Below are 24,550 nucleotides of genomic sequence, written 5' to 3'. Positions count from 1 at the left end.
TCTCGGGGGAGGGGAGGAAAGGGGTGTGGGGGATGCGGAAAGAGACTGGACAAGAATCCGATGGGGAAGGTGGGGGGGCGGAGTTAAGGGCAGAGGGTGGGGTGGGAACCAGGTATAGGAAAGCTATGGGGCGGGAGGGAGGAACAAGTGTAATAATCTGAACAATAAAGATTTAATTAAAAAATAAAGAAAATAAAAACACCAATTCACATAGATCAATGTACTCCACACTCCCCTGCCACTGTTTCCTACTGGTGCTTGAATTCTTGTCTCAGTTAGCTTTTGGGGGAACCCAAACTAAAATTGATCTATTCCCAGGTCTGGGGTGCCTGGGCCACAGGGCATGAACATCTTTATGGTTCTTTTCATGGTTCAATTTAAGCCAAACTCCTTCTCTTTCTGTTTTCATTTGCTGATCCCAAAAATCAGCATCTGGCGGCTCAGACAGCTGCTTCAGATCATTGGAAACACGTTCACACGTGTCCAGCCATGTCCTGCTTCCTTTCTTCATGTACACAGAGGCTGAAGAACTTTGGGAGTTGACATCATCAAGACAGATTCTGTGCCCAGGAGCCTGCAATTTATCAGAATGTAAAGAATGTGAAAATGGAATTTAGCCTGCAGATTGTGTTCCTTATCAAATGTCTCCAAGCACGTTCCACCAGCGGCACAAATTAAGCCTTTACCCAGAAGATACATTATCTCTGTGTGAGGCCTTCCACATAGTTTTCTAATGGAAGTCATTAGGAGCTTGGCTCCCATAGATAAGAGACCAATTCTGCCCATCCTGTGAGTCAGCAATGACATCGAGTCCTGCCTTGGGCTCTGTCTGGCAGGGATACTCCGGAGGGCTCGCAAGGGCTTCTGGGAAATCAAAGGGGGACAAGAGTCAGCCCCAGGGACCTGGGTGACAAATGTTCATTGAGTCCTACTATGTACCAGCCATAGGATAGATAGTTTAAGAGACATTATTTCTTCCCCTCAAAAAATTCACAGAATAAGACAACTCAAATGTCCATCAATGGATGAATGGATGAACAAAATGTGGTTTACTCATATGATAGGATATTATCCAGTCATAAAAAGGAATGAAGCACTGACACAGGCTACAAGATCGGATGAACTTCGAAGACACTGTGCTAAAGTGAAAGAAGTGGGTCACAAAAAGGTCATCATCATATTGTATGATGATGCTACGTATATGAAATGTCTGGAATAGGCAAATCCAGAGACAGAAAGTAGATGAGTGGTTCTCTGATGCTTGGGGAAGGAAGAAATGGGGTGAAAATGCTAATATATTTCCTTTTGGTGGGATGAAAATGTTCTAACACAACCTAAAATATACCAAATATTTTAGTATATTTAGAATATACTAAAAAACATCGACTTGCCTTAGCCAGGTGCTCAGTGGTTAGAGCATTATCCCATGGACTGAAGGGTCGAGGGTTCGATTCCAGTCAAGGGAACATAATTCTGTTGCAGGCTCAATCCTTGTGTATGTGGGAAGCAACCAATTGGTGTGACTCTCTCACATCAATGTTTCTCTCTGTCTCTCCCCATCCCCTCCACTCTCTCTAAAAAACAAAATCAATGGAAAAAATATCCTTAGGTGAGGATTAACAAAAAAACAAAAAATATAAAACATTGACTTGTAAAGTTTAAATGGGTGAATTGTATGGCATGTGAATTATATCTTAGTAAAGCTTTTATTGAAAAAAGAGAAAAACATTCAGAGAAGAGAAGCATATTATATGAAGCAAGTTCTACAAAGTTCACAAACGAAGTGAGATTTGAGTTGAATATTGAAGGTGATCAGGGAAGGACTAGGAAGAAAGTGACTCCTGGCCGAGGGGACAGCACAGGAGCACACAGTGTGAGGAAAGGTCTCCAGCAATTGACGAAGCTAGAAAGAGCTGTGACTTTGAGCTTGTGGAGGATGGGGTGGAGGATATTTTTCCATTGATTTTTAAGGAGAGTGGAAAAGAGAGAAAAGACAGAAACATCAATGTGAGAGAAATACATCAATTGGTTGCTTCCCACACGTGCCCCAACCACGGTCCAGGCCAGGGAGGAGCCTACAACTGAGGTATGTGCCCTTGACCGGAATCAAACCCTTGACTAGAATTGAAGCCGGGACCCTTTGGTCTGGAGGCCTACACTCTATCCACTGAGCCAAACCAGCTAGGACCATATATGTTTTTATGTAAATACATTCCAGTGGTTCTCAACCTTCTGGCCCTTTAAAACAGTTCCTCATGTTGTGACCCCCAACCATAAAATTATTTTCGTTGCTATTTCATAACTGTAATTTTTCTACTGTTATGAATCGTAATGTAAATATCTGATATGCAGGATGGTCTTAGGCGACCCCTGTGAAAGGGTCGTTCGACCGCCAAAGGGGTCACGACCCACAGATTGAGAACCGCTGCATTAGACCATCAACAATGTCTCATACTGTGCTTTTAATATTCCTAGAAGTGGAATTGCTACATTACAGCGCTTATGCTTTTTAATTTTATTTTCAGAGTTCAACTTTCTATTGAACGCGTTACAAAAGAAGTTTAGTCCAAAAGACCAAGGCCTGTGTCATCATCAGATTCCAAAGATTCTTCTTTCTTTGCCTCCACTTTTTCCTCAGCTGGGGCAGCAGTGGAGGGGGCAGGGCTTTCTATTGAACGCGTTACAAAAGAAGTTTAGTCAAAAAGACCAAGGCCTGTGTCATCATCAGACTCCAAAGATTAGTATTGTGCTATAATGAGCTCATGGAGCAGTCCTTGGCCAATTTCTGATTTGTATGGGTTCTTTGGAAGGAGATTTTAAGGGACTTTTTTTTTCTAGGGCCAAGTGCCAAGCATATTTCTATTAGATTTCCCCTCCCAGTGTTCAGCTTTTTATTGCACGTGTCACAAAAGAGTTTTGTGGGGATCTAACTGGAAGCCCAGAGATGGATAAGCTCAAGTCAATAGCAAAGTGCTATGCTTATATAGAAACATCCTCCAACCCCACATATTCTTCTTTCTTTGCCTCCACTTTCTTCTCCTCAGTTGGGGCAGCAGTGGAGGGGGCAGGGTCATTGGCTGGTACAGCACCAGCTACTGGGGCAGGTCTGCCAGCCCCTACATTCCAGATGAGGCTCTTGATGTTGACATTGGATAGGGTTTTGCAAACAAGCTGGACCAGAAGGGTTCAACTTTTATACCAGCTACTTTAATGAAGGCACTGATCTTATCCTCTGTGCCCATCACCTCATCGTTTTGCAGGATGAGGTCTGAGCTGGTGTGGGTGGGCGCTAGGTGAGTGCTGCCAGCCATGGTGCTAGTCGCTGGATGGAGTGAGGGCTCACCCCAACTCGGCCTTAGCTTCGCAGGAAGAACCCAGCATCTTACCAGCAGCTGGGGAGAGGGACTTAAATTTTGAGATATTGTAACACTGCTCACAATAAAGGTTGTACTAATTTACTCTTCCATTGGCAATGGGTAAAAGAGCCTGGGTTCCCCACCTTTTGGGGAATATGTTTGGAAATATTGTCAATTACCAGTTCATGGAGAGCCTTGTACACTAAGCAAAGAAGTTTGAACTTGATCCAAAGACCATGGACACCCACCGGAGGGTTTAAACACTGGATGAGGAAGAATAGGTTTCAAGTTTTTTGTTTTGTTTTGTTTTTAATTATTATTTTCTAAATATATTTTATTGATTTTTTACAGAGAGGAAGGGAGAGGGACAGAGAGCCAGAAACAATGATGTGAGAGAAACATAGATCAGCTGCCTCCTGCACAGCTTTTACTGGGGATGTGCCTGCAACCAAGGCACATGCTCCTAGCCAGAATCGAACCTGGGACCCTTTAGTCCACAGGCCGACGCTCCATCCACTGAGCCAAACCGGCCAGGGCAGGTTTGAAGTTTTTAAAGCTTATTTGCATGATAACATCAAATTAATGTCGTAGGAAATTTTTATTCTCTAACAGACAATGAGTGGTAATGTGATGAATCAGAGAGGGTGAGGGGGAATCTCCACTAGGATTTAAGCCATGCTGGAGAAAATGTGATTATCATTTAGGTACAGCAGCCGTTCTAGATAATAAGATTGGATATGAGTGCAATCTGGTTTTTTTTACAATCCCATAACTCCAACTTTCCTGCCATTTTTCTTTTATCACATCCTTCCCACATGCTGATGGCTTCTAATGAAGCATTTGGCCTTTAAGGCTGACGACATAAAACCAATAGCCAGGAATTTTTATCGGAAGCTAACAGTTGAGCAAACGACAAGAGGACAGGTGAGATAGCAGCTTTATCTTTCTCTAGAAGACCATTCTGCAAATTAATTGTATTTAGAACTGGCATTAAACGAAGAGCTGGGAGAAACAAAACAGCAGACACATTCATCCGGAGTCATTGTTTCTTAAACAGGAGGTGGTCGCTGTTATTTGATGCAAAGAGAAAAGGAAGATGGATGGCAGATGGCTGTGAAGGCAACAGCATACGAAGGACGGACAGCCAGCTCCATCCAGACTCTCCAGCTGGTTCAAGGATGAGCGCAGCAGGCTTGGTCCCCCTGGGGCTTGCTCTGAGGTTGATGGCCACTCCTGCTAAGCCAGAGGAAGGCAGCGTTTGCTCTAAGAACCAAGTGGCTTTCAGAGACTCTTGCTACGAATTTGTGCCTTTTGGCCGCTCTTTCTATGGTGCCCAGAACTGGTGTGAGGAGCGAGGAGGCCATTTGGTCTTTATTCACGACGAAGGCACCCAGCGGTTTCTGCAAAAGCACATCTCTCAGGACAGGGAATGGTGGATTGGACTCACAGGGAACTCGGCTCAGAATGGAACTGCAGAAGGTAGGTGCTGTGATAACTATGTTTTATGGGAGCTAGTGGCTGCAATTCTCCCATTGCTTTCTACCCAGAGCTCCATAAAACAAATTAACCCCTTCCCCAACAATTTTTTTGTTATAAACGTTTCTTTTTCAGACTAATTTTTTTTATTTTGGTTCTATGTAGTATTTTTGATGCTGGTTATGAAAACAGTTTGTAACTCGTCTTCCTATAAACCATATTTTTTTACCATATTTTCTTAGTATACTCGTCGACGACTGAAAAAGAACATTTTGTGAAAACGTGTATACACGTTTCTGCCAGGGAAGGGGTTAATATGCCCCATTCTCATGGTAAGCAAACCCTCCTCTTTGGTTGTTCTGTGGATAAAATAATTCATGCACAGTATTTAGCACAGTGTCCGGCACAGAGCTGACACCAGAAATGTGCGTTGCTTTGTATATGCCTCATATTCATAATATCTATGAGTTCTTTGGTTCTTGTTAGAATAGTGTCCAGCACTATCCTGAGTGCGTCATGTCCATTATCATGTTGAATCCTCACAATAACTGATAATATAATTATTATTGCTGTCTTTATTTTACAGGTGAGAAAACTGAGCCTTGGGAAATAATTACTAAGCTATTTTCAAAGCATTTCCACATGTCTTCCTCCCTACGAGACTGAAGCAGCTCAAGTGCGTAGCGTGGTTCAGTTCACATGGGATAGTCTCGTGTTAATGGTTCTCCCAGGAACTCTCACTTAGCCTTTCTCTGGGAGGGCTCCTTCCTCCAATCCCAGCACAACCAGTTGAGCCCTTCTCTATGTACCTGTAGGACCCTTTCGACATGACTTTAGTTATTTAGGTGTCTTTCCCCATAGACAATAAGCTCTTTAAGGGAAGGAACCATATTCTGGCCAATCCCTCCCACCCTCAGTGTCCATACATATCCAAGAATGGACACATAGACCTTTGTATTCAATCCTTACACCGGCCCCATGAGGCAGGCTTTGCTACTCTTTTTTTATGGGTGAGGAAAATGAAGTCCAGAGAGAGGAACTGCCTTGCTCAAGAAAACACATCTAGGGAAGGGCAGTGAGGTCTTGAGCCAGTGTCCCGCCATCTCAAACTGCTCTGTGGAACATACTGGGTTTTAGAAAATAAAAACTTGGTCTGTGCTAAATACCTAGAGAAATATACCAGAGTGGATGGAAATGCTTTAATAAAGGGGCAGATGGGAAGCTCATTTGAGGAAGCTCACAGCCAAAGGGATGCAATTTCTACAATGTGTCTTCAGCCAATATCTCTTCAATGGTTTTTTGCTTTGTAGATGCAGCAATTTGTGGATTTCCTTTCGTATGCATTTAAAGGAGTCGGGTCTATTTAAAATATTCAGGGGATACTGCATGGCTTTATAGAAAATGAAGTAGATCTGAGTAGGCTGATATGTAACAGCTTTCAATAAGTAATGTTATTTGAAAGGCAAGAAACGGTGCTGTGAGCAATATGATGGCATTTGTGTAAATAGATTCAGGTACTCACAGGTGCTGCTACATAGATAAAAAGCAACATGGAACAACACGCAAGAAACAACAATAATGGGAGTGGTCCATAGGTTGGGAAAGGGAAGATGCTTTCATTTCATTCTCTTTTTACTCTTTAAAAAATTATAAACCATCTGTATGGATTTCTTTTCTTTAAAAAATTAATAAATAGCCCAACCAGCATAGCTCAGTGGTTGAGCACTGGCCTATGAACTGGTTCGATTTTTGGGTAAGGGCACATGTCCAGGTTGTAGACTCAATCCCCAGTAGGGGGTGTGCAGAAGGCAGCTGATCAATGATTCTCTCTCATCTCTCTCTCCCTCCCTCCCTCCCTCCCTTCCTCTCTGAAATAAAAAAAATATACATATTTTTAAAAATTAAATACATTTTTGATTCTTTACAGCAAATATTTTCTATCTAGTGTTTTCTAGATCTCTAGTGTCCTTGAAATGCCTCTGTATCTCCCTCCCTCCCTCTGTCTCTCTCTGTCGCACGGGCTCTCTCTCTCTCTCTCTCTCTCTCTCTCTCTCTCACACACACACACACACACACACACACACACGCAACATCCTTGGGTTCAAGGCTCTGAAGAGTCCTGAAGTAAGGAAAACTGTGTCTGCTGTAGCTCAGCAGTGCCCATTTCTATTTGTTAAGGGCCCCCTTTCTATGTGAAATACCTTTTAACTCCCCAGGGCACACACTGTGCTCTTCTTTAGGTTATAGCTGAAAGCATCATTTATTTAGTCAAGCCAACTTCTACAGGCTCTCCAACTTGGGTTCCCGGTGTTTAGGTCGAGTTCTTGTGTTTGAGTGTTGAAAGATAATGGGTAGGAAATGCTCCATTGCTTGCATGGGAGAGGCCTTCAGCACTGATTGAGCACCTACTGCTCACAAGGAGCTGAGCTGGGACAAGCCTTGTACATAAAAAGGGTCAGAAAAGTCCTGGTGGTTGTGTTCCCCTCCCAGGACCGGGGATCTGGCTGGACACCTCAAATGTGAACTATAGCCACTGGCACGGAAGGCAGGCCTCTCCTGCTCCCGACACCTGCGGCTACATCGGGAGAGACCCTTCTGCCAGGTGGGCTGCCTCAGACAACTGTGCACAGCTGTTCACCTTCATCTGCGAGTTTGGTGAGCCTTTGTTGTAGAGTCTACTTCCTTTGCCCCATCTCTTCCTGTCTTTGTTTCCTTGTTTTCCTGTGTCTCTCTACTTCTATCTCTGTCTCTCTAAGTGTTTCTCTAAATGCCCACTTGTCTCTGTGTGATGCTCCATGTCTCTCTGTTTCTATCTCTGTTTCTCTCTAAATGCCCACATGCCTCTGTCTATGTGCTCAGTCTCTCTGTGTGTCCCTCCATCTACCTAGCTCACATCCTTGCTCTCCCTGCCCATTTACCTGCCTATTAGTCTTGCTTGTCTCTCTCTGTCTTTCATCCTCATATATCTGCATCTAGGGGGAAATGCCCACTCACCCTTAACTCCTGCTCCCTGGCCAGCCTGAGTCTGAGCCCCCCATGCCCACATCCCACCAGCTCCCAACTGTTCTTCTCTTGTGCCCTTTCTAGCTGCTACCCATGCCCGACTCCCAATGTAGATGCTGGGGACTGTGTATAAGAGACCCTGCCGGAGTGGGATGTAGCCGCATACCAGGTCCTACCCACCAGGTGGGGACCGGGATTGGGGCCTGGCCTTAGAGCTGAGCCTCCTGGTCCCCTGACCCACAAGCCAGGCTTAATGGAACCTTCTGGGCTTTCTGGGTCCAGTCCCCTCTGGCTCTAAGCTCCTGGTTCCCAGGCCCTGTCCTGGGTTGAACATTCACAGGAGCTCCTGCTCCATTCTTCTCCTCCCCTAGCTTTAAATAGATGCACTTTGCCCGCCTGACTACTTCTGAAAAGGTGGAAGCGCCTGTGAAGCCCTCCCTGGTCTGTGCATTACGCAACTTCCCTCTTTCTATCACAGCCTACCCAAGTCCCTGTCCCCTCTGCCACCCCAACTTCAAGCCTGTCTCTCAGACTCTGTCAGCCCCAGGGTCTTGGAGCCGAGGCATGAGGTCACACTATGAAGAACTAATGAGTATCGAGCAAAAGTTCCAGCACTGAGCCAGACACTCCATGTACATTAATTCACCATAATAGAAGTCTGTCCACCATTCTACTGTAGGCCTATTAGAAAGCTAAAAAAGTGAGACTCAGAAAGGGTAAGTTCCTTGTCCAAGGCCAGAGAGCTGGGAAGTGACAGAGATGAGACCTAAAGCAGTGTTGCCTATGGAGAGAGAAAGAGAGAGAGAAAGAGAGGGAGAGGGAGAGGGAGAGGGAGAGGGAGAGGGAGAGCACAATGAGTATCACTTCACACACACGAGGGTGACTAGAAAAAAAGGTAATAACAAGCGTTGACAAAGAGGAGGAGATATTGAAACTTTTTAAAAATGCTCATCCGAAGATATGTTTATTCATTTGAGGGAGAGGGAGAGGGAGAGGGGGAGAGAGAGGGAGAGGGAGAGAGAGAGAAAGAGAGAGAGAGAGAGAGAGAGAGAGAGACTGGCTTTGGAGATGGAAGAGGGGGCCACAATCCAAGGAATGCTGACAGCCTGTATAAGCTGGACAAGGCAGGAAACAGATTCTCCTCTAGAGCCTTCAGAAAGAACCTTGATATCAGTGCAGTGTTACCCATTTGTGGACTTCTGACCTTCATAACTATAATATTATAAATTTGTGACAATTTGTTACAGCAGCCATAAGAAAATGAACTCAGATTTGGTCTCTCCTACTCTGTGGACTTCCCACCAGGCAAACAGGCCTGAGTGTGAATTCAGCATTTCCCACTTTCTGGCTGTGCACACCTGAGCCAGGTCATTCTTTTGCAACAAATGTTTACTGAGCAGGTGCCAGGAAGCAGGGTTGGTGTGGGGCTCTTGGCACAGTGACCCCACTGAGCCCCATGTTCCTAATGGGGAGAATAATAGCTCAGCTCATAGGACTGGTATAAAGACTCATTGAAATCATTCATTCAACAAAAGCTTGTTTGGCATCTATCATGTACCGGACATTGTTTTCAAATAAGGCTCAAGGAAGGTACTTGAAATAGGTAGAATAGTAATTGCTACTTGAATAGCCCATATTCTGAGTGTACAAACTCATTTAATCCTCCTAATGACCATATGGAGTATGGGGTAGACCCCCCTATACAAAGGAGGAACAGAGAAGCTAAGTAATTTTCAGAGGACCCACAGCCACTGGGTGGCTAGGCTGGATCTGCCCTTGGGCAGTCTCGCTCCAGAGTTACTCTCACCCCTGCTGAGTCTGTTTCTGCCGTGTCCTTGCATCTCACAGTCCTGACCCCTGAGACTCTTCCACTTCCCATCAACCAGGCCAGTGGTCGGCAAACTCATTAGTCAACAGAGCCAAATATCAACAATACAATGATTGAAATTTTTTGAGAGCCAAATTTTTTAAATTTAAACTATATAGGTAGGTACATTGTTATTAATAATTAGGGTACTCCTAAGCTGGCCTTTGCTAAAAACGTCCTCAATCTGAGGGGTCGACCACAGCAAACGTACCCCCACTTCTTCTAACACCACTTCTTCAAAATAGACTCGCCCAGGCCGAAAACCGACTTCTGTGCATGGGCCACAAAGTTTCAATTGCACTGTATGTGCACGCCCACATGTGGTATTTTGTGGAAGAGCAACACTCAAGGGGCTAAAGAGCCGCATGTGGCTCGCGAGCCACAGTTTGCCAATCACTTAACCAGGCACTTGCCCACCCATGACCATAGGCCTCCTATGTATCACCTTACCTTTGTATAGGTGTCGGCCAGAGTCTGGCCTGTGAGGGCCATGATGCCACCATGCACTGTGGCTCCGGGGAGGTCATTCAGATCCGGGATGCTTTCTACAGGCGCCAGACTACCCATTATTGCACCCAGGACGCTGGGAGCCCCTTGGACCTGGAGGAGAAATGCAGCTGGGTCAGTGTCAAGGGCAAAGTGGCAGGTAGGGCCCAAGGGCTCCACAGCTCTGGCTGTGAGTTCAAGGCGGTTCCTGGTGTCCTGTGCCCAGCAACAGGTTCTGGAAGGCTCCACCAATCCTCACATATGACCTAGAGCCTCCAACATTGGGAAAACTAGCCAGTCTCCGCCACAGCACTGAGCTGGGAAGCAAGGGAGCTACAGCTCACCCCTTCACTTTTGCTCCCCACCCAACTTGGATGCAAGATACATCACTTTCTTTTTGTAAACTTAATTTTAAAAAATTTTAAATACTTGAAATACATAGACAAGAATAAAAAATACTTCAATGAACTTCCATAGGCCCACTACCCAACATTGCCAAATCATATTTGCTTAAAATTCCCTCATGAAGGAATCAAACACAGCATTGGATATACAGCTGACACTCCTGTGAAGCCCTCCCTAGTCTGCTCCTGTCATAAAGTCAGCGCTTGTTAATTGCATGGGTGGTTTTGTATTGCTGCCTTCTATGTATGCAACCCTAAGCAATATATAATATTGCTTTGCAGGTTTTTAGTGTTTATAAAAATTGTATCATATTGTATGTCACTCTGCAATGTGCTTTTTTTTCTCTTTTCCTTCTTTATTTTATTTTTTGCTCAAAGTATTATCCATCTTGATACATGCTGTGTTAGCTTATCTGTTTCATCTATTGTATGTGCCAGAATTTGTCTCTTCCTTTGTTAAGAGTGTATGGGTTGGGTCTTAATCCTTGGTATTGTGAATAATGCTAAACAAATGTTTCTGGTGGCATCTCTTGTTCACATGGGAGAATTTCTCTAGGACCTGTTTTTCAAAATTAGATTAAATCTGCCTCTGAGCTGTCTTTGCCCCCTGGGAATGATTCGCTTTAGGCCATTTGACTAGATGCCTCTGGACCAGTGGTTCTCAAAGTGGGGTTCCTGGGCCAGCAGCGTTAACATTACCTGGGAGCTTGTTAGAAGGAAATTCTCAAACTGCTCTCCACATTGAGTCACAAGCCCTCCAGGGAATTCCAGCACAATCCACAGTTTGAGAACCACTGGGATGGACTCTGAACTACTTGGGGATAGGAACCCTATTTCTCTCTCCCCCAGTAACTAGCACAGTGCCTGGTCTCCAGCAGACACCAACTGGTATTTGTTGGGCGGATGGTGGATAAATGAGTGAACGTGAGGTTATTCATCTGTCAGAACCTATCCCTTTATGTCCTTCACACCGTTTCTGCTTCTGCTGGGATTCGGGTGCTTCCCAGAACAGTGCCAGGGGCTGCAGGCATGCCAGGTGGCAGCAAATGGGACCTTCTCTGGAGACCTGTGCCCCACCTAGGGCAGTTACCTCTGGGTGCAGTACCAGTGTCGGGAAAGTGAGTCCCCAGCTTGCCTTGGCGTGGGAATTCCCTTCTTATTTTCACAACAGGCTCATCAGAGAGAGCAGCTACCCTGGGGAAAGATAAGTCAGTGAATGTTGGGATTCCCAGGGGCCATCCAGGAGAGCAGGTCAGTGGGTATAGGAAAAAGGAGGACCACATGGAGGAGAGAGTACAGAAATGGGAGGGTGGCATGGAAGACATGTTCTACCAGGGACAGTAATCTGCTGAACACGCTTGGGTAGAAAAACAGTGAGCAAACAGTGTGTACTAAGAGGAACTGACAAGCCAGAAATGTGTGTATGTGTATATATATATATACATATATATATGTATATATATATATATAATCTCCAAGTCACTAGCTTATTCTTTTAATAACTGCATAATATCCCAGTATAAGATTATGTCAAAATGTATTTAATCAGTTCCCCTGCCTGTTGATAAACATTTAAGTTCCTTCGGTCTTTTGTTGTTACATATCACTCTGCAGTGCTTTCTTGTACATTCTTGTGCATATATCTTGACATGTACCTGAGATTATTTTTAAAGGAGCGATCCCTAGTAGTGGAAATACTGGGTCACAGGGTCTGCATTTTATTTTATTTTAAATTTACCTTTCTCGTTAAAAGTATTACAGAAGACCCCCCTTACATCCCCCAGTGACCCCCTCTACCTGACTTCTACCCCCTCCCCAGGCCTTCACCGCACTATTGTCTGTGTCCATCGGGAGTCTGTGCACTTTAAATGTTAATAGATACTGCCCAATTACCCTTCAAAATTGCTGTATCGATTTATATTTCCACTAACAGTGCATGAGGGCACCAGTGTCTCCTACGGCTGTGAAACCACATTATGCCATTTTCCAACACATTAATCGGTCAGAACAGCTACTCCTATTGAGGGTGTGTGTAATGATGCAAGGAGCTCTGGAGGGGAAAGATAAGTCAGTGAATGTTGGGATTCCCAGGGGCCATCCAGGAGAGCAGGGTCAGTGGGTATAGGAAAAAGGAGGACCACATGGAGGAGAGAGTACAGAAATGGGAGGGTGGCATGGAAGACACGTTCTACCAGGGACAGTAATCTGCTGAACACGCTTGGGTAGAAAAACAGTGAGCAAGGTGTCACAATTCTATTTTCAGGGAAGAGGAGGCCACATGTTTTGGCAACACGCTCCATTTGGTGGTTTTGCTAATGGACAGAATGCCCTTTGATCTGCCAGGCCCGGTGCTGCTGTCATTGGACAAAGTGTAGCTCAGAGCAAGGGGCAAGCTGGATTTAGCAACTACATGGTCCAGATTTTCTGCCCCAACTTTGTTTCAAATATCCTGTGCCCTTGTGAATCAGTGTGTTCTGATCACAGTCAGGTTCTGATTTGTGAAAGGGGGGACTTTATCCAGACGTCCCACCCCGACTGTGCCCAGAAGGGCCTGGTTGCATGTGACTTTCCTCAGGTAGCTGAGAATCTGACCTCCTGAAAGTCCTTTTTATTTGCAGTCAGCCTCTTTCCTCTTCCCATTTGTGCTCAGAAACAAAGATTACGCTGCACAAATTAGCCCAGAGCTGTGTGAAGACCCAGCAAATTCTGTCCTTCACCCCATCCTCCATGCCAACTTTTGAAGCTCAAGGTTTTGTAAAATTTAATGTGCATTAAATGGCTTACAATGAATCATCGGCCACCTTAGCCACGTAGATTTTCTTAACGGTGCTTAGCCTTTTGTCTTTTTAAACATTATAAAATGCATTTGGACAATCAATAGAATCCTGGCAAATAAATTATGGTACATTGTGTAGTTATTAAAAAGAACAGGGCAGCTCTAACTGAATTTATATAGAACAATCTCCAAGATATACTAAGTGAAAAAAGTGGAAGGTGTCAATTAATGAATATAGTATGCACCATTTGTATAAATAGAAAAGTACGTATGGGTTGTGGATATCTCTAGAAGGTGAAACGGGATATTGATAACAGTGGTTGCCTCTGGAAAGCAGAATGGGGGGGGGCTGAGGTTTGGCAGTGGGAGGGGGTTGTACATTTCAAATTATTGGTCATATATTACCTATGAACAAAAAATAAAATTCAAAAGAACTTTAAAAAGTAAAACTAAAATTTTGAAAACTTTAAAAGTCCCACCTAAAGATGCAGGACAGGTGGATAGAAGGGAGTCAGTTTTTAACATGCATTTTTCACGGCCCTCTGTGTTTTCACCTGCAGGCCTGCAGCTGACGGTGTCCAATGAGAGTTTCGTCTTCGATAACGTCACCATCTCCCTGATGTGGCTCCTCTCTCCCTACACTGGAAACCTGTCCCTGTATCATTATCATGGGGGATGGCCACACTTTTGATCCCAACTACATCCCCCCCCCCCTTCCTGCCCCAAGAGGAATCTCTGAGCCTTGATTCAGGACATTATCAAGTCAATTTTTGCTGCATAACCAAACATCCCAAAACTTATAATAGTATTTATTATTTGGCATGTGTCCAGTGGTCAGCTTATCATCAGCGAGGAGCATGTGTTGCTCATCACCCAATAGGCCAGCTCAGGCTCACTCGAGTGGTGGCAGAAGGGTTTCTAGCAGCAAGTGAGAGCAAGGCCCAATGTGCAGGCATATTTCAAATCTACTTGGGTCACATTTTTTAATGACCCGTTGGCCAAAGCGAGTTTCATGGCCACGCCCAGATTCAACAGGTAGAGAAACAGACTATGCCTGTTGATGGAAGAAACGGCAGAGCCATAGCACAAAGGGGCACGCATATGGGAATGGGAGAAATGGATGCTCACCTGTTTCTCATTATGGAAGCCACACAAACGGGCATGGAGAGCTGGTCCTTTGGGCTTGGCGCTGTGTAGAGTCTCTCCAGGGTCACTGTCTGAGGAGTCGGTAATGGGGTGAAGAAGATGCTCACCTGAGAGTGCTTTTCATTGGTAAGGATTATAAAAGTAATAGTAACAATATTCATAATAGTCCAGCCAGGCAGCTTCACACATAATCTCACTAGAGCTGTGCTGTCTAATGTAACAGCCACTCACCATGTGAGCTACTGAGCACGTGACATGTGGCTGTTCTCAGTTAAGATGGGCTGTACATGTAAAGTACACATGGGATTTTCAAGACTGAGTTCCCCCACCTGCCCAAAATGAATGTAAATATCTCACTAACAATTTTTTTCTCACTAATCATTTTTATATTGATTACACATTGAAATGATAGTACTTTGGATGTATTGGGTTAAAGAAAATAAATTAAAATTAACTTCACCTGTTTCTTACTTTTTTCAGTGTGGCTATTAAAAAATTTAAAATTACACATGTGGCTCCTACTATTTGTATTAGATGGTGCTGAGCTAGATAACATTTATCTTGTTTTCACAAAGGTACAGTGGTGTTGCCCAAGCCACACAACGCTGTGATGCAGTCAGGACTGTCTAGCCTTGAAGGGAGCTCAGGCTCTGAGGTCCCTGGTGGATTATACAGCGCATTGTATCTGGGCCTGAGAGCACTGCCCCCGCCAACTCCCCTCCCCCCCCCCCACACACACATCCTCCAGGAAACAGTTACCTCCCCAACCTGAGAGTAGCTAAACCCAACTCATAGTATTTCAAAGTCCTACATGGGCCTGGGTAAGCTCTGATGGCCCAGCAGGAGGGTGCCCCAGACTGTTTCAGAAAATCTAGGTCCTCTTTGGATTCTGAGGCTCCTTATAGGGACCCCCAGTTCAACATGGATTCCCTGGGAAAGCACAGAGGCCCAAAAGACTCTCTTTGAATCCCCAGATACCTCCAGTTCTTCCTTGTGCGAGCTAGAGGTTCTGGCCCTGTGGGTGCCAGCATTCCCACAGCACTGGTTGCAAATAGGGGGTCAGCCCTGTACACAGCCCAAAGCTGCTCCAGTGAGTGCAGGTCTCAAATTCAGCAGTGCTTTGAGATCTCAGGCATTGTGCCAAACACACTGTGTCTGAGGCTGGGGTTCTAATCCCAGGCACTGCTAATGTGTCAGACCCAGAAACAATCCCTGGCCTTGGGTTTCTGTTTCCTTCACTGTCATATATATATATATACACTAGAGGCCAAGTGCATAAAATTCATGCATAGGTAGGGTCCCTAGGCCTGGCTGGTGATCAGGGCCAATCGGGGCCTTCTGGCTGCTGGCTGAGTCAAGGCCTTTCTTCCCCAGCTGCTGGCTGCCAGCTGGGGCCTTCCTTCATTCCATGCCACCCCCTGATGGTCAGCGCACATCATAGTGAATGATTGAACTCCCTAGGGGACACTTTGCATATTAGCCTTTTATATATATAGATGTCTATATATATAAAAAGCCAGTGACTGGAACACCGAAACAACCAGAATGACTAGAACAACTGGTCACTATGACGCCTACTGTGGCTGGCCAACCTCCTGCAGCCCCTCTCCCTGGTTGGCCCTCTCCCCGATCGGCTCCACCCACCCCAATCGGGGGTGTGGCCAGCCAGCCAACATCCTGCAGCCCCTCTCCCACCCCTCCTGCCCGCCAGCCCGGCCCCCATCAGGCCAGCTGGACCCCCCCAACCGTGCAGGAATTCGTGCACCGGGCCTCTAGTGTATATATATGACAGAAAAAGGAACAAATCAAGATAACAATAAAAATGGGTGGTAAAGAACACAGGTTGTAAAACCAGAAAAATCTGAATTTGAATTCCTGCTTCATTGCATACCCACTGTACAACCGTCCACTCACACTCGCTCTTACAATACCTATTTCCAAACCCATATAAAAATGTTTGCGCTATCCACAAGATAAATAAGGGTGCATGAAGTTAAATAGCTCCAAATCCCATAGTAATATTACAGCCAGGAGGGGGATTAGATTGGTATTACTATAAAGTCTATGCTCTTTCCATTACTCTAAAGCAGCCGTGGGCAAACTACGGCCTGCAGGCCGGATCCGCCCGTTTGAAATGAATAAAACTAAAAAAAAAAAAAAAGACTGTACCCTTTCATGTAATGATGTTTACTTTGAATTTACATTAGTTCACATAAACACTCCATCCATGCTTTTGTTCCGGCCCTCCGGTCCAGTTTAAGAACCCATTGTGGCCCTCAAGTCAAAAAGTTGGCCCACCCCTGCTCTAAAGCTACAATGAATAAAGCAGCAAAAAAGGAAATGTTTACATGAAAAATACACAAATCTAAGTGGACCCTACAGATCACCTGGACACTATTCAAAGTGTCCAGGTATTTACCTTTTGTTTCACTCTCTAAACATTTATTGGACAACTACTATAATCTAAACATTGTGTCCAATAGTAACAGGTGACTGTCTATGATGGCATCCCAGGACTGTCTGGCCTTGAACGGAGCTCAGCTACATGAAAGAAAGGAAGGAATCCAGGAACAGTTTTGTTTTAAGGGTGGTCACAGAAATAGTACCTAAAAAGGAATGCCCACTCTGAGATTAGAGGTGATGGCACTGGAAATGAAGACTTCAATAAAGAAAGGTTGTGCCACATTTATATTGATGGCTGCCTTGATTGGAGTAAAATGAGAAATTACACGTGCAGATGCTTAGGGAAATAATGTTTAAATAATACAAATATCATGGTATTTTCTGTAGGTTTCTTTCCATGTGCTCCTATTTCATCAATAAAACAACAAATCCTAAGTTACATAATCCTAACCGCCACATTTTATGGAACTTGAATTTGGCGTAAGTCAAAATGCACTGTCTGTAGCCCTGCTAAGTCTTTCCGTTACATAAGGACCTCCTAGCAATAAACAAACAGTAGTTAAAAACTGGCGCAAATGGGACAAAATGCAAATATCTGTCAACTCCGGATGGTGAGTCCAAGGGTGTTTGTCATACTACTCTCTGAATTCTGCATGTGATTAAATTTTTTCATAATCTAAGTCAAACAACAATAAGTGATGCTTTACATTTGCAATTCCTTGGGCATTAGCTCTAAGTGAAAGTGACTGTCATTTTTTTTCTCTTTCAAAAGAAATAGATGGTGATATCCTCTGCCAACACCCCACCTGAATACTCAAATTTCCTCTTGAAACTACTCACCCACCTTCTTCTATTATTTTTATTAAGATTGGGAAATATATTTCTGGTGCTTTCTAATCAGTCTTAGCAGTCTCAGAACTCAATTTACAATGAAAAATAGCATGAATTTTAAGTCAAATATTTTTGTGCAGACGTGACTGTGTTTTTCTTTTATTGTGTTCGTACAGACTCCTACTTCTGCTTAAAAACGGAGGCTCCATTTCCATCGAAGAGAAATAACATGAGCTAATGGGGAGAATCCAGCCTCCATTAGGAAAGGCATAATGAAAGTCAAACAATTTCTCCTTGAGAAGTTCCTTCTCGCCTTGCACTCCCCATCTCTTGTGCACATTTGTATGGCAGGCTGTTTTGTTTCTCTGTTATGGAAAACTTTCTACATTTCTGAAATTATGTTTCTTATGGAACAATTTGCATAAGGTGAAATTTGTCCAAGTCTAGCATTAGGTAACTTAGCGCCACCTACTGACAGATCTAGGGGTTGCTGTTATTCTTAGTCTATTGAGAGCCACACAGCCAAGTCTGGAGGGGGGTGTCCCTGGAAATAGATCATTCACAAGCCAGGATAAGCTTTAGAGTGACTGAGATGTACACAGGCCGTTGGGAGGCGCAGAAGAGAGAACTCTGTGAAAGCCAGGTCAGAAAGGACTGTAGAGCCGAAGTCCTTGGTGGGGGACCAGAAATAGGAGGCAGGAGCAGAGAATGTAGAGCAAGGGAAGTCATGGATTTGGAGGGTAACTGTGAGCACCTCACTATACTGGGAGTTCAGGGGTATGTGGGGAAAATGAAAGACGGAAAATGCAAAAGGGTCTGGTGATGAAGAGCCTTGATACCTGCCAGTATAAAGACATTGTTTTAGGAGCGTGTGCAGGTTAAGCACCAGGACACAGGCTCTGATTTGGGGTGCAGGTTTCCTGGGGGATACTAAGATGGGGCAGGGGGAGATGCAGTAGCAGCATAAGCCCCACTGACAACTGCGCAGCCACTGGATTCAGGATGTCCCTGGGGAGGGGATGTCACCTGGGGACAGGCGGCTCCCTTTGGCTAAGAATTCCTGCAGGTGGTTCAGCTGTGAGCCTTCAGCCGCTATCACGCCAGGATGCTGGGCAGGAGTGGTGGGGTGCAGGCCTCGGTCTTGAAGGGTGGAATCTGGGTGACACGCCACCACATCCACTACAAAGGATACACAGGAATCTAGGCCATGGAGTTACAAGCTCTGTGATTATTAGTACTGCCAGTGTCAACTAATACTCACTGGGTAACTTTAAGGAGTAAATGGGACTATAGAGAATAACTGCTAGAGTTGATTCTAAAAATTAGGTAATTGTTATTATTATATTAATATTACATGAAAGTATATATTAATTTTATTTAATAGGCTAAGTGCATAAATGTCATCCTATTATACAAAAAGCTACAATATATGAGACTGTTACATGCCAGATACTTATTCAGCCATGGCCTCATTTGAACTTTACAGCCCAGCCAGGAATAGCTCTCACCTCATTTTATGGACAAGGGCACTGAGGCTCAGAGAGGTTAATTGAGTCATTAGGTTTTACAGGTAACCTTAGGAGCCCTAGGAGATCTCATTTCCAGTTTCCTACCCTTTCCATTCCGTCACACTGCCTGCTTTGGTCAGATGGCCTCATCCACCAAGCTGGCTGGCAACCTGTGAGCAACATAAATAAAATAACAGATTATGGTGTTCTTAACAATTGGAAATTATAAGCAAAGATAAAAAATGTGAGCTTTCTTCTCCACTTTCTTTTTAAGCTGCATCCCATCAACATCAACCATCAAAGCAGTATATACAAATCAGTGGATGTCAGAGTCTTGAACCAATTTTTAAACACTTTTATTTAAGCATAATACATGTACAGGAAAGTGCCCCAAAGATATGGAACAATTAATTTTTACACAAGGAACCAGCACCTAGATCAAGAAACAAAACATGACCAGTCTCCCAGAAATCCACCCCCCTGCCCATACCCTCCAAGGATTTTAACATCATCAAATAGTGTGACCTATATTTGAAACTTATATAAATGGAATCTGATAAAGGACTGCATATTCTCTTTTGTGTCTGACTTCAGTTCAGTAGTGTGTTTTTGAGATTCATCCTTACTGTTGTGTATAATTAGGATTTCTTTTTTATTATTGCTGTATAGCATCTCATTGTGTGAATATATCTCAATTTACCTATCCATTTTAGCCCTGGTAGGCATTTTGAGTGATTTCCCACTTAGAGTATTATAAATTGTGCAGCCATGAACATTTTAGTGCTTGTCTTTGGTGCATATAATACACATTTCTGTTGGGTTTATACCTAAGAGTGGAATTGCACAAATCCATAGGATTATAACACAAATTTTTGAGTTGTTGTCTCCCTCTCTTTGTATTCCAAGCATATCTTCCATATGCTGGCAGCAGTTTCTAAAACCACTTTGTAGGGTTCTCCTTTAGTGAGATCAGTGGGAGAGAAATCAGAAAAAAAAAATCAATTTCTCTGCTTTTTAGTGCTGGACAGTTTCAGTTGGTACCAGAGTTTAAAAAACTTAACAAATTGCTTTTTCCAGACAGATCACCGAAAAACTGGCTGGAGTTTGCTATTCAAAACCATCCTTCATATATCCACAAAGAGTTAGCATTTTCTTGTTCTAAAATCTACATTATCTGATATTAACAATGGTCACTGAAGCATTCTTCTGATTAGTGTCAGCTGGTAGATCTTTCTTCCACCCTTTTATTTTATTTAACCTATCTATATCATTATATTTATAGTGGGTTCTTGTAGACAGTATATGGCTGAATCTTGGTTTTTTAATATCCCATATGGAATGTTAAGAGCATTTACAATTAATGTAATTATTGATTTAGTTGAATTTAGATCTATTATTTTGGTATTTGTTTTGTTTTCCCCTGTTTAATCCCCGCCCCTGGTTCCTCTCCTTTCTTGACTTCTTTTTGATTACTCAATATTTTTAGTATTCCATTTTAACTTAACTACTGGTTGTGTGTTTTTGTTTTGTTTTCTGTTGTATCTCTTTGTATTACTTTTTTTAGTAGACACTTTGGGAATTTCTGGATGCATGTCTAACCTTTTACAGTCTACTTAGAGTTACTATTATACTGCTTCAAGTAAAATGTTGAAGCCTTATTAGCATATAGGTCCATTTGCCTGCCTAAGTTTAAATTATAATTGTCATATGTAGGATATCTACATATATTGAAACCCCTTTCAACAATCATACATATTTTAAAGAACTTAGGAGGACAAAAGTCTATGCAGTTACCAAGATGGCCATTCCTTGTGCTCTCCCTTCATTCCTGAAGTCCCAAATTTCCTGGTATAATTTCCCTTCAACTGGAAAAACTTTTTGTTGTTGTTAATCCTCGCCTGAAGATATTTTTCCTTCACCATTTCTTTTTTTTTATAAATATATTTTATTGATTTTTCACAGAGAGGAAAGGAGAAGGACAGAGAGTTAGAAACATTGATGAGAGAAAAACATCGATCAGCTGCCTCCCGCACACACCCCACTGGGGATATGCCCGCAACCAAGGCACATACCCCTGACCGGAATCGAACCTGGGACCCTTCAGTCCGCAGGCCAATGCTCTATCCACTGAGCCAAACAGGTTAGGGCTTCATCATTTCTTTTAAGTCAATTTCCTAGCAACAAATTCTTAGAGAGTTTCTTTACTGCTGAGAATATCTTTATTTTGCTTTAATTCCTAGAAGATATTTTTACTGGATATAGAATTATGTATTGACAATTCTTTTCTTTCAACACTCTAAAGATATTGTTCACTGTCTTCTGACCTCCGTGGTTTCTGAGGAGAAATCTATAGTCATTTAAATCATCAGTTTCTCCATATGTAATGAGTCATTTTGTTCAGGCTGATTTTAAGATTTTTTATTTTAAGCAGTTTGGTTATTATGTGTGTGGGTAAAGAGGAAGGGAGAGGGAGAGATAGAAACATCAATGAGGAGAATCATTGATTGGCTGCCTCCTGCACGTCCCCTACTAGGGATCAAGCCCGCAACCCTAGCAGGTGCTCTTGACTGGAATCGAACCTGGGACCCTTCAGTGCACAGGCTGATGCTCTATCCACTGAGCCAAACCACCTCAGGCTGGATATGGTTTAATGTGCTTTGTTTTGTTTTTCCCTTTTAGGGATTCACAGTGCTTCTTGAATCTCTATGTGTTTTGCCACATTTGGGAAGTTTTCAGTTATTATTTCTTCAAATACATTTTTTCTATACCAATCTCCCTTCCCAGTGGTGCTCAAATGACACATGGTTTCCATTTTTATATTATTACACAGATTACTGATGCTCTGTTCATTTTTAAATTTTAATATTTTTCCTCTCTGTTCTTCAGATTGGATTTCTCTTGCTCTATCATCAGGTTCACAGACTTTTTCCTCTGTGGTCTCTATTCTGCTATGAATTTTTTAATGGGGATTTAGATGTCTGCATCATCCCATATGGTCTGTGTAGCTTCAAGAGAGCAGAGCCTGGTGCAGGGCCAGCAGAAGAAAATGAAAAAAAAACAGCACAAAACAAAAACGGGTATTTCCTCTGTATTCTCAGGCTCACTGACTGGATCCCTTTTCTTGGTTCTCTGGCTAAACAGAGGGGATTTCTTTTGGGGTTTTTGTTTTATTCACTCACTGTGCAGTTCCATGACTCGGGCTACTACTCTGGGGACAAAGCCAACAGATAAAGGAGATTTTTTAAAAAGACACAAAACAGGAAACTCCCTTCTTCATGGGAGAAACGCCAATCTGCCTGCTATTTCTATTTGTTTTTTTACTTTTGAGTCCTCAGGTAGTTTCTTTTTTAGTTCTGTCCAGGTATTTAGTTGTGATCAGTGGAGGAAATAGGCTATGGTGGGCTTACTCCATTTTGACTGGCACCAAGAATCAGGTTATGTTACCGTTTTCTAAGCTTTTTCACAAATATGCTCATTTGTCAATGATTTCTCAAGCAGTATGAGCTAGGCTCTGTGCTAGGTGCCAGGTATATAAGAGAGAGCTAGACAGACACTGTGCTAACAGCCTAGCAAGGAAGAATGACAGTGAATAAGCAAGCACACAAGGCATGAGTACTTAGGAGAAGCAGCAAAACTACAGCCGGAAAGGGAACCTAAGGAAGGCCTCCCTGAGGAAGTGATGTTTAAGCTGAGAACCAACAGAGGGGTGTGAGCCAAGACCAGTGCACTTTCAGGCCTTGAGAAGAGCAAGAGGTGGCATGTTCTAGAAACTGAAAAGGAGGTCTCTGTGAACATATACTAGGTAGTTAGAGGAGTGTGACAGAAGATGGGGAGAAGGTCAGGAGAGGAGGTCATGTGCATCTTTGCAGATGATCTTCAAGATTTTTAATTTAGTCCCCTTGGGAAAATGAGAAGCAAAACAAACCCATCATTTTGATATGTTTAGAATCTGACCCCATTTCACAGATGGGGGAAAGAAGGCTCAGAAAGGTAGGCTAGGGCATAGTATTTTACAGATGAAGCAAGAAGACCCAGAAGGGAGATTTATGTGAGCCACAGAAGGAACAAATGGTAGAAAACTGACTTGTAGCCAAATATTCAACTCCCTGGTTGGTCAGTGCTATTTCTTCCACTCTCACTTGCTCCAGGACGTCTCACTGTCACCTTTGCAAGCACCGAGAGCTTGGTTGTGTAGCATTTTTTCTTCACCTGTTTATCTTTGCAGTGCAGAAAAGGTGCGGGGTGGGTGACTGCAGCTGTGCACGCATGTGTGAATGCATGTGTTTGCATATTCCAACACTGGTAACATTTCTGTTTCCGGCAGTTTGTCCAGCAAAGTGATCCATCAATTCACATCTCCTGGGGAATTCACTGTGTTTGCTGAGTGCACAACTAGTGAGTGACATGTGACGGCTCAGAAGCAAGTGACAATCTGAGACAAGATGAAGAGACTCAGTGTGACTGGGTGCTCTGGCCTGTCCAAATTAGAAGCCAGCCCTCTCTGCCGGGTTGTCTTCGGGGACCCTATGTGGATTCAGGTGGAGCTCAATGGAGGTGAGTCTACAGAAATGGTCAAGGTCAAGGTCAAGGTCAAGGCAACCTTGATATCCCCCAAATTTATCCATCCAACTCCCAGGCTTTAATAAATACTAACAGCAATTGCTTATCAGTTATTTAATTATTCATTTGTTTAGCACCTCATGTGTGCCAAGAACTGATCTAAGTGTTTTACATATACTGGCCCACCCAGTATACTATTATTATCTCTATTTTACAGATGAAGAAATGGAGGAAAGGTTCAGAATCAAAGGTTCAAAGTCTCAGGCTATTAAGCTAGTGAGAGCTTCCAGCTTTCCAAAGGTTCTTCTTTGTATGCCCATAGTCCTATCTCAAGAATTTAACTTATAAGACACTCTTTGTTGGGGATATTTAAATGGGACTCGGAGTGCTATCAACTGGGCCTGAGCCCATCTCAATGCAGCCGGCATTGACCAATTTGGTCCAATTATGTTGTCCCAAGTAAGGGCTCATATTCGGCTGCACATACTGCTACAGCCATAGCAGCTGTTGTGACTGGCGTCCATTCTCATTGGGCACAGTTTCTTTTCTGATTGGTCACAAAGGCCATTCTAATCATGTCCATTCTGATTAATCAAAGTGTCCATTCTGATTGGTCATAGCAACGTTTCTCATTGGTCACAATGTCCATTCTGATTGGTCACAGCATCCATTCTGACTGGTCACAGTGATCGTTGTGATGGTAACAGCATCTAATTTATTCTAATTGCTCTCAG

At 43.5% G+C, this 24,550-nt stretch overlaps 1 protein-coding gene across 1 annotated transcript in view; it reads left to right on the top strand.

Moving 5' to 3' along the window:
- Positions 1-4,382: 4,382 nt before the first annotated feature.
- Positions 4,383-24,550, top strand: part of PKD1L2 (polycystin 1 like 2) — a 59,770-nt gene continuing 39,602 nt past the window's right edge. Inside the window, 7 exon segments of the mRNA XM_006754474.2 lie at positions 4,383-4,835; positions 7,323-7,487; positions 10,163-10,348; positions 11,600-11,710; positions 13,929-14,023; positions 14,025-14,074; positions 23,578-23,810. Of these exon segments, the coding sequence (XP_006754537.2) occupies positions 4,457-4,835; positions 7,323-7,487; positions 10,163-10,348; positions 11,600-11,710; positions 13,929-14,023; positions 14,025-14,074; positions 23,578-23,810 (1,219 nt within the window). The 5' untranslated portion in view covers positions 4,383-4,456.

This window comes from Myotis davidii, unplaced genomic scaffold, assembly GCF_000327345.1.
Source record: "Myotis davidii unplaced genomic scaffold, ASM32734v1 scaffold391, whole genome shotgun sequence".
Classification (NCBI taxonomy): Eukaryota; Metazoa; Chordata; class Mammalia; order Chiroptera; family Vespertilionidae; genus Myotis; species Myotis davidii.
The sequence above is the reverse complement of the archived record's forward strand: the minus strand, read 5'-3'. Positions and strand labels throughout refer to the sequence as shown.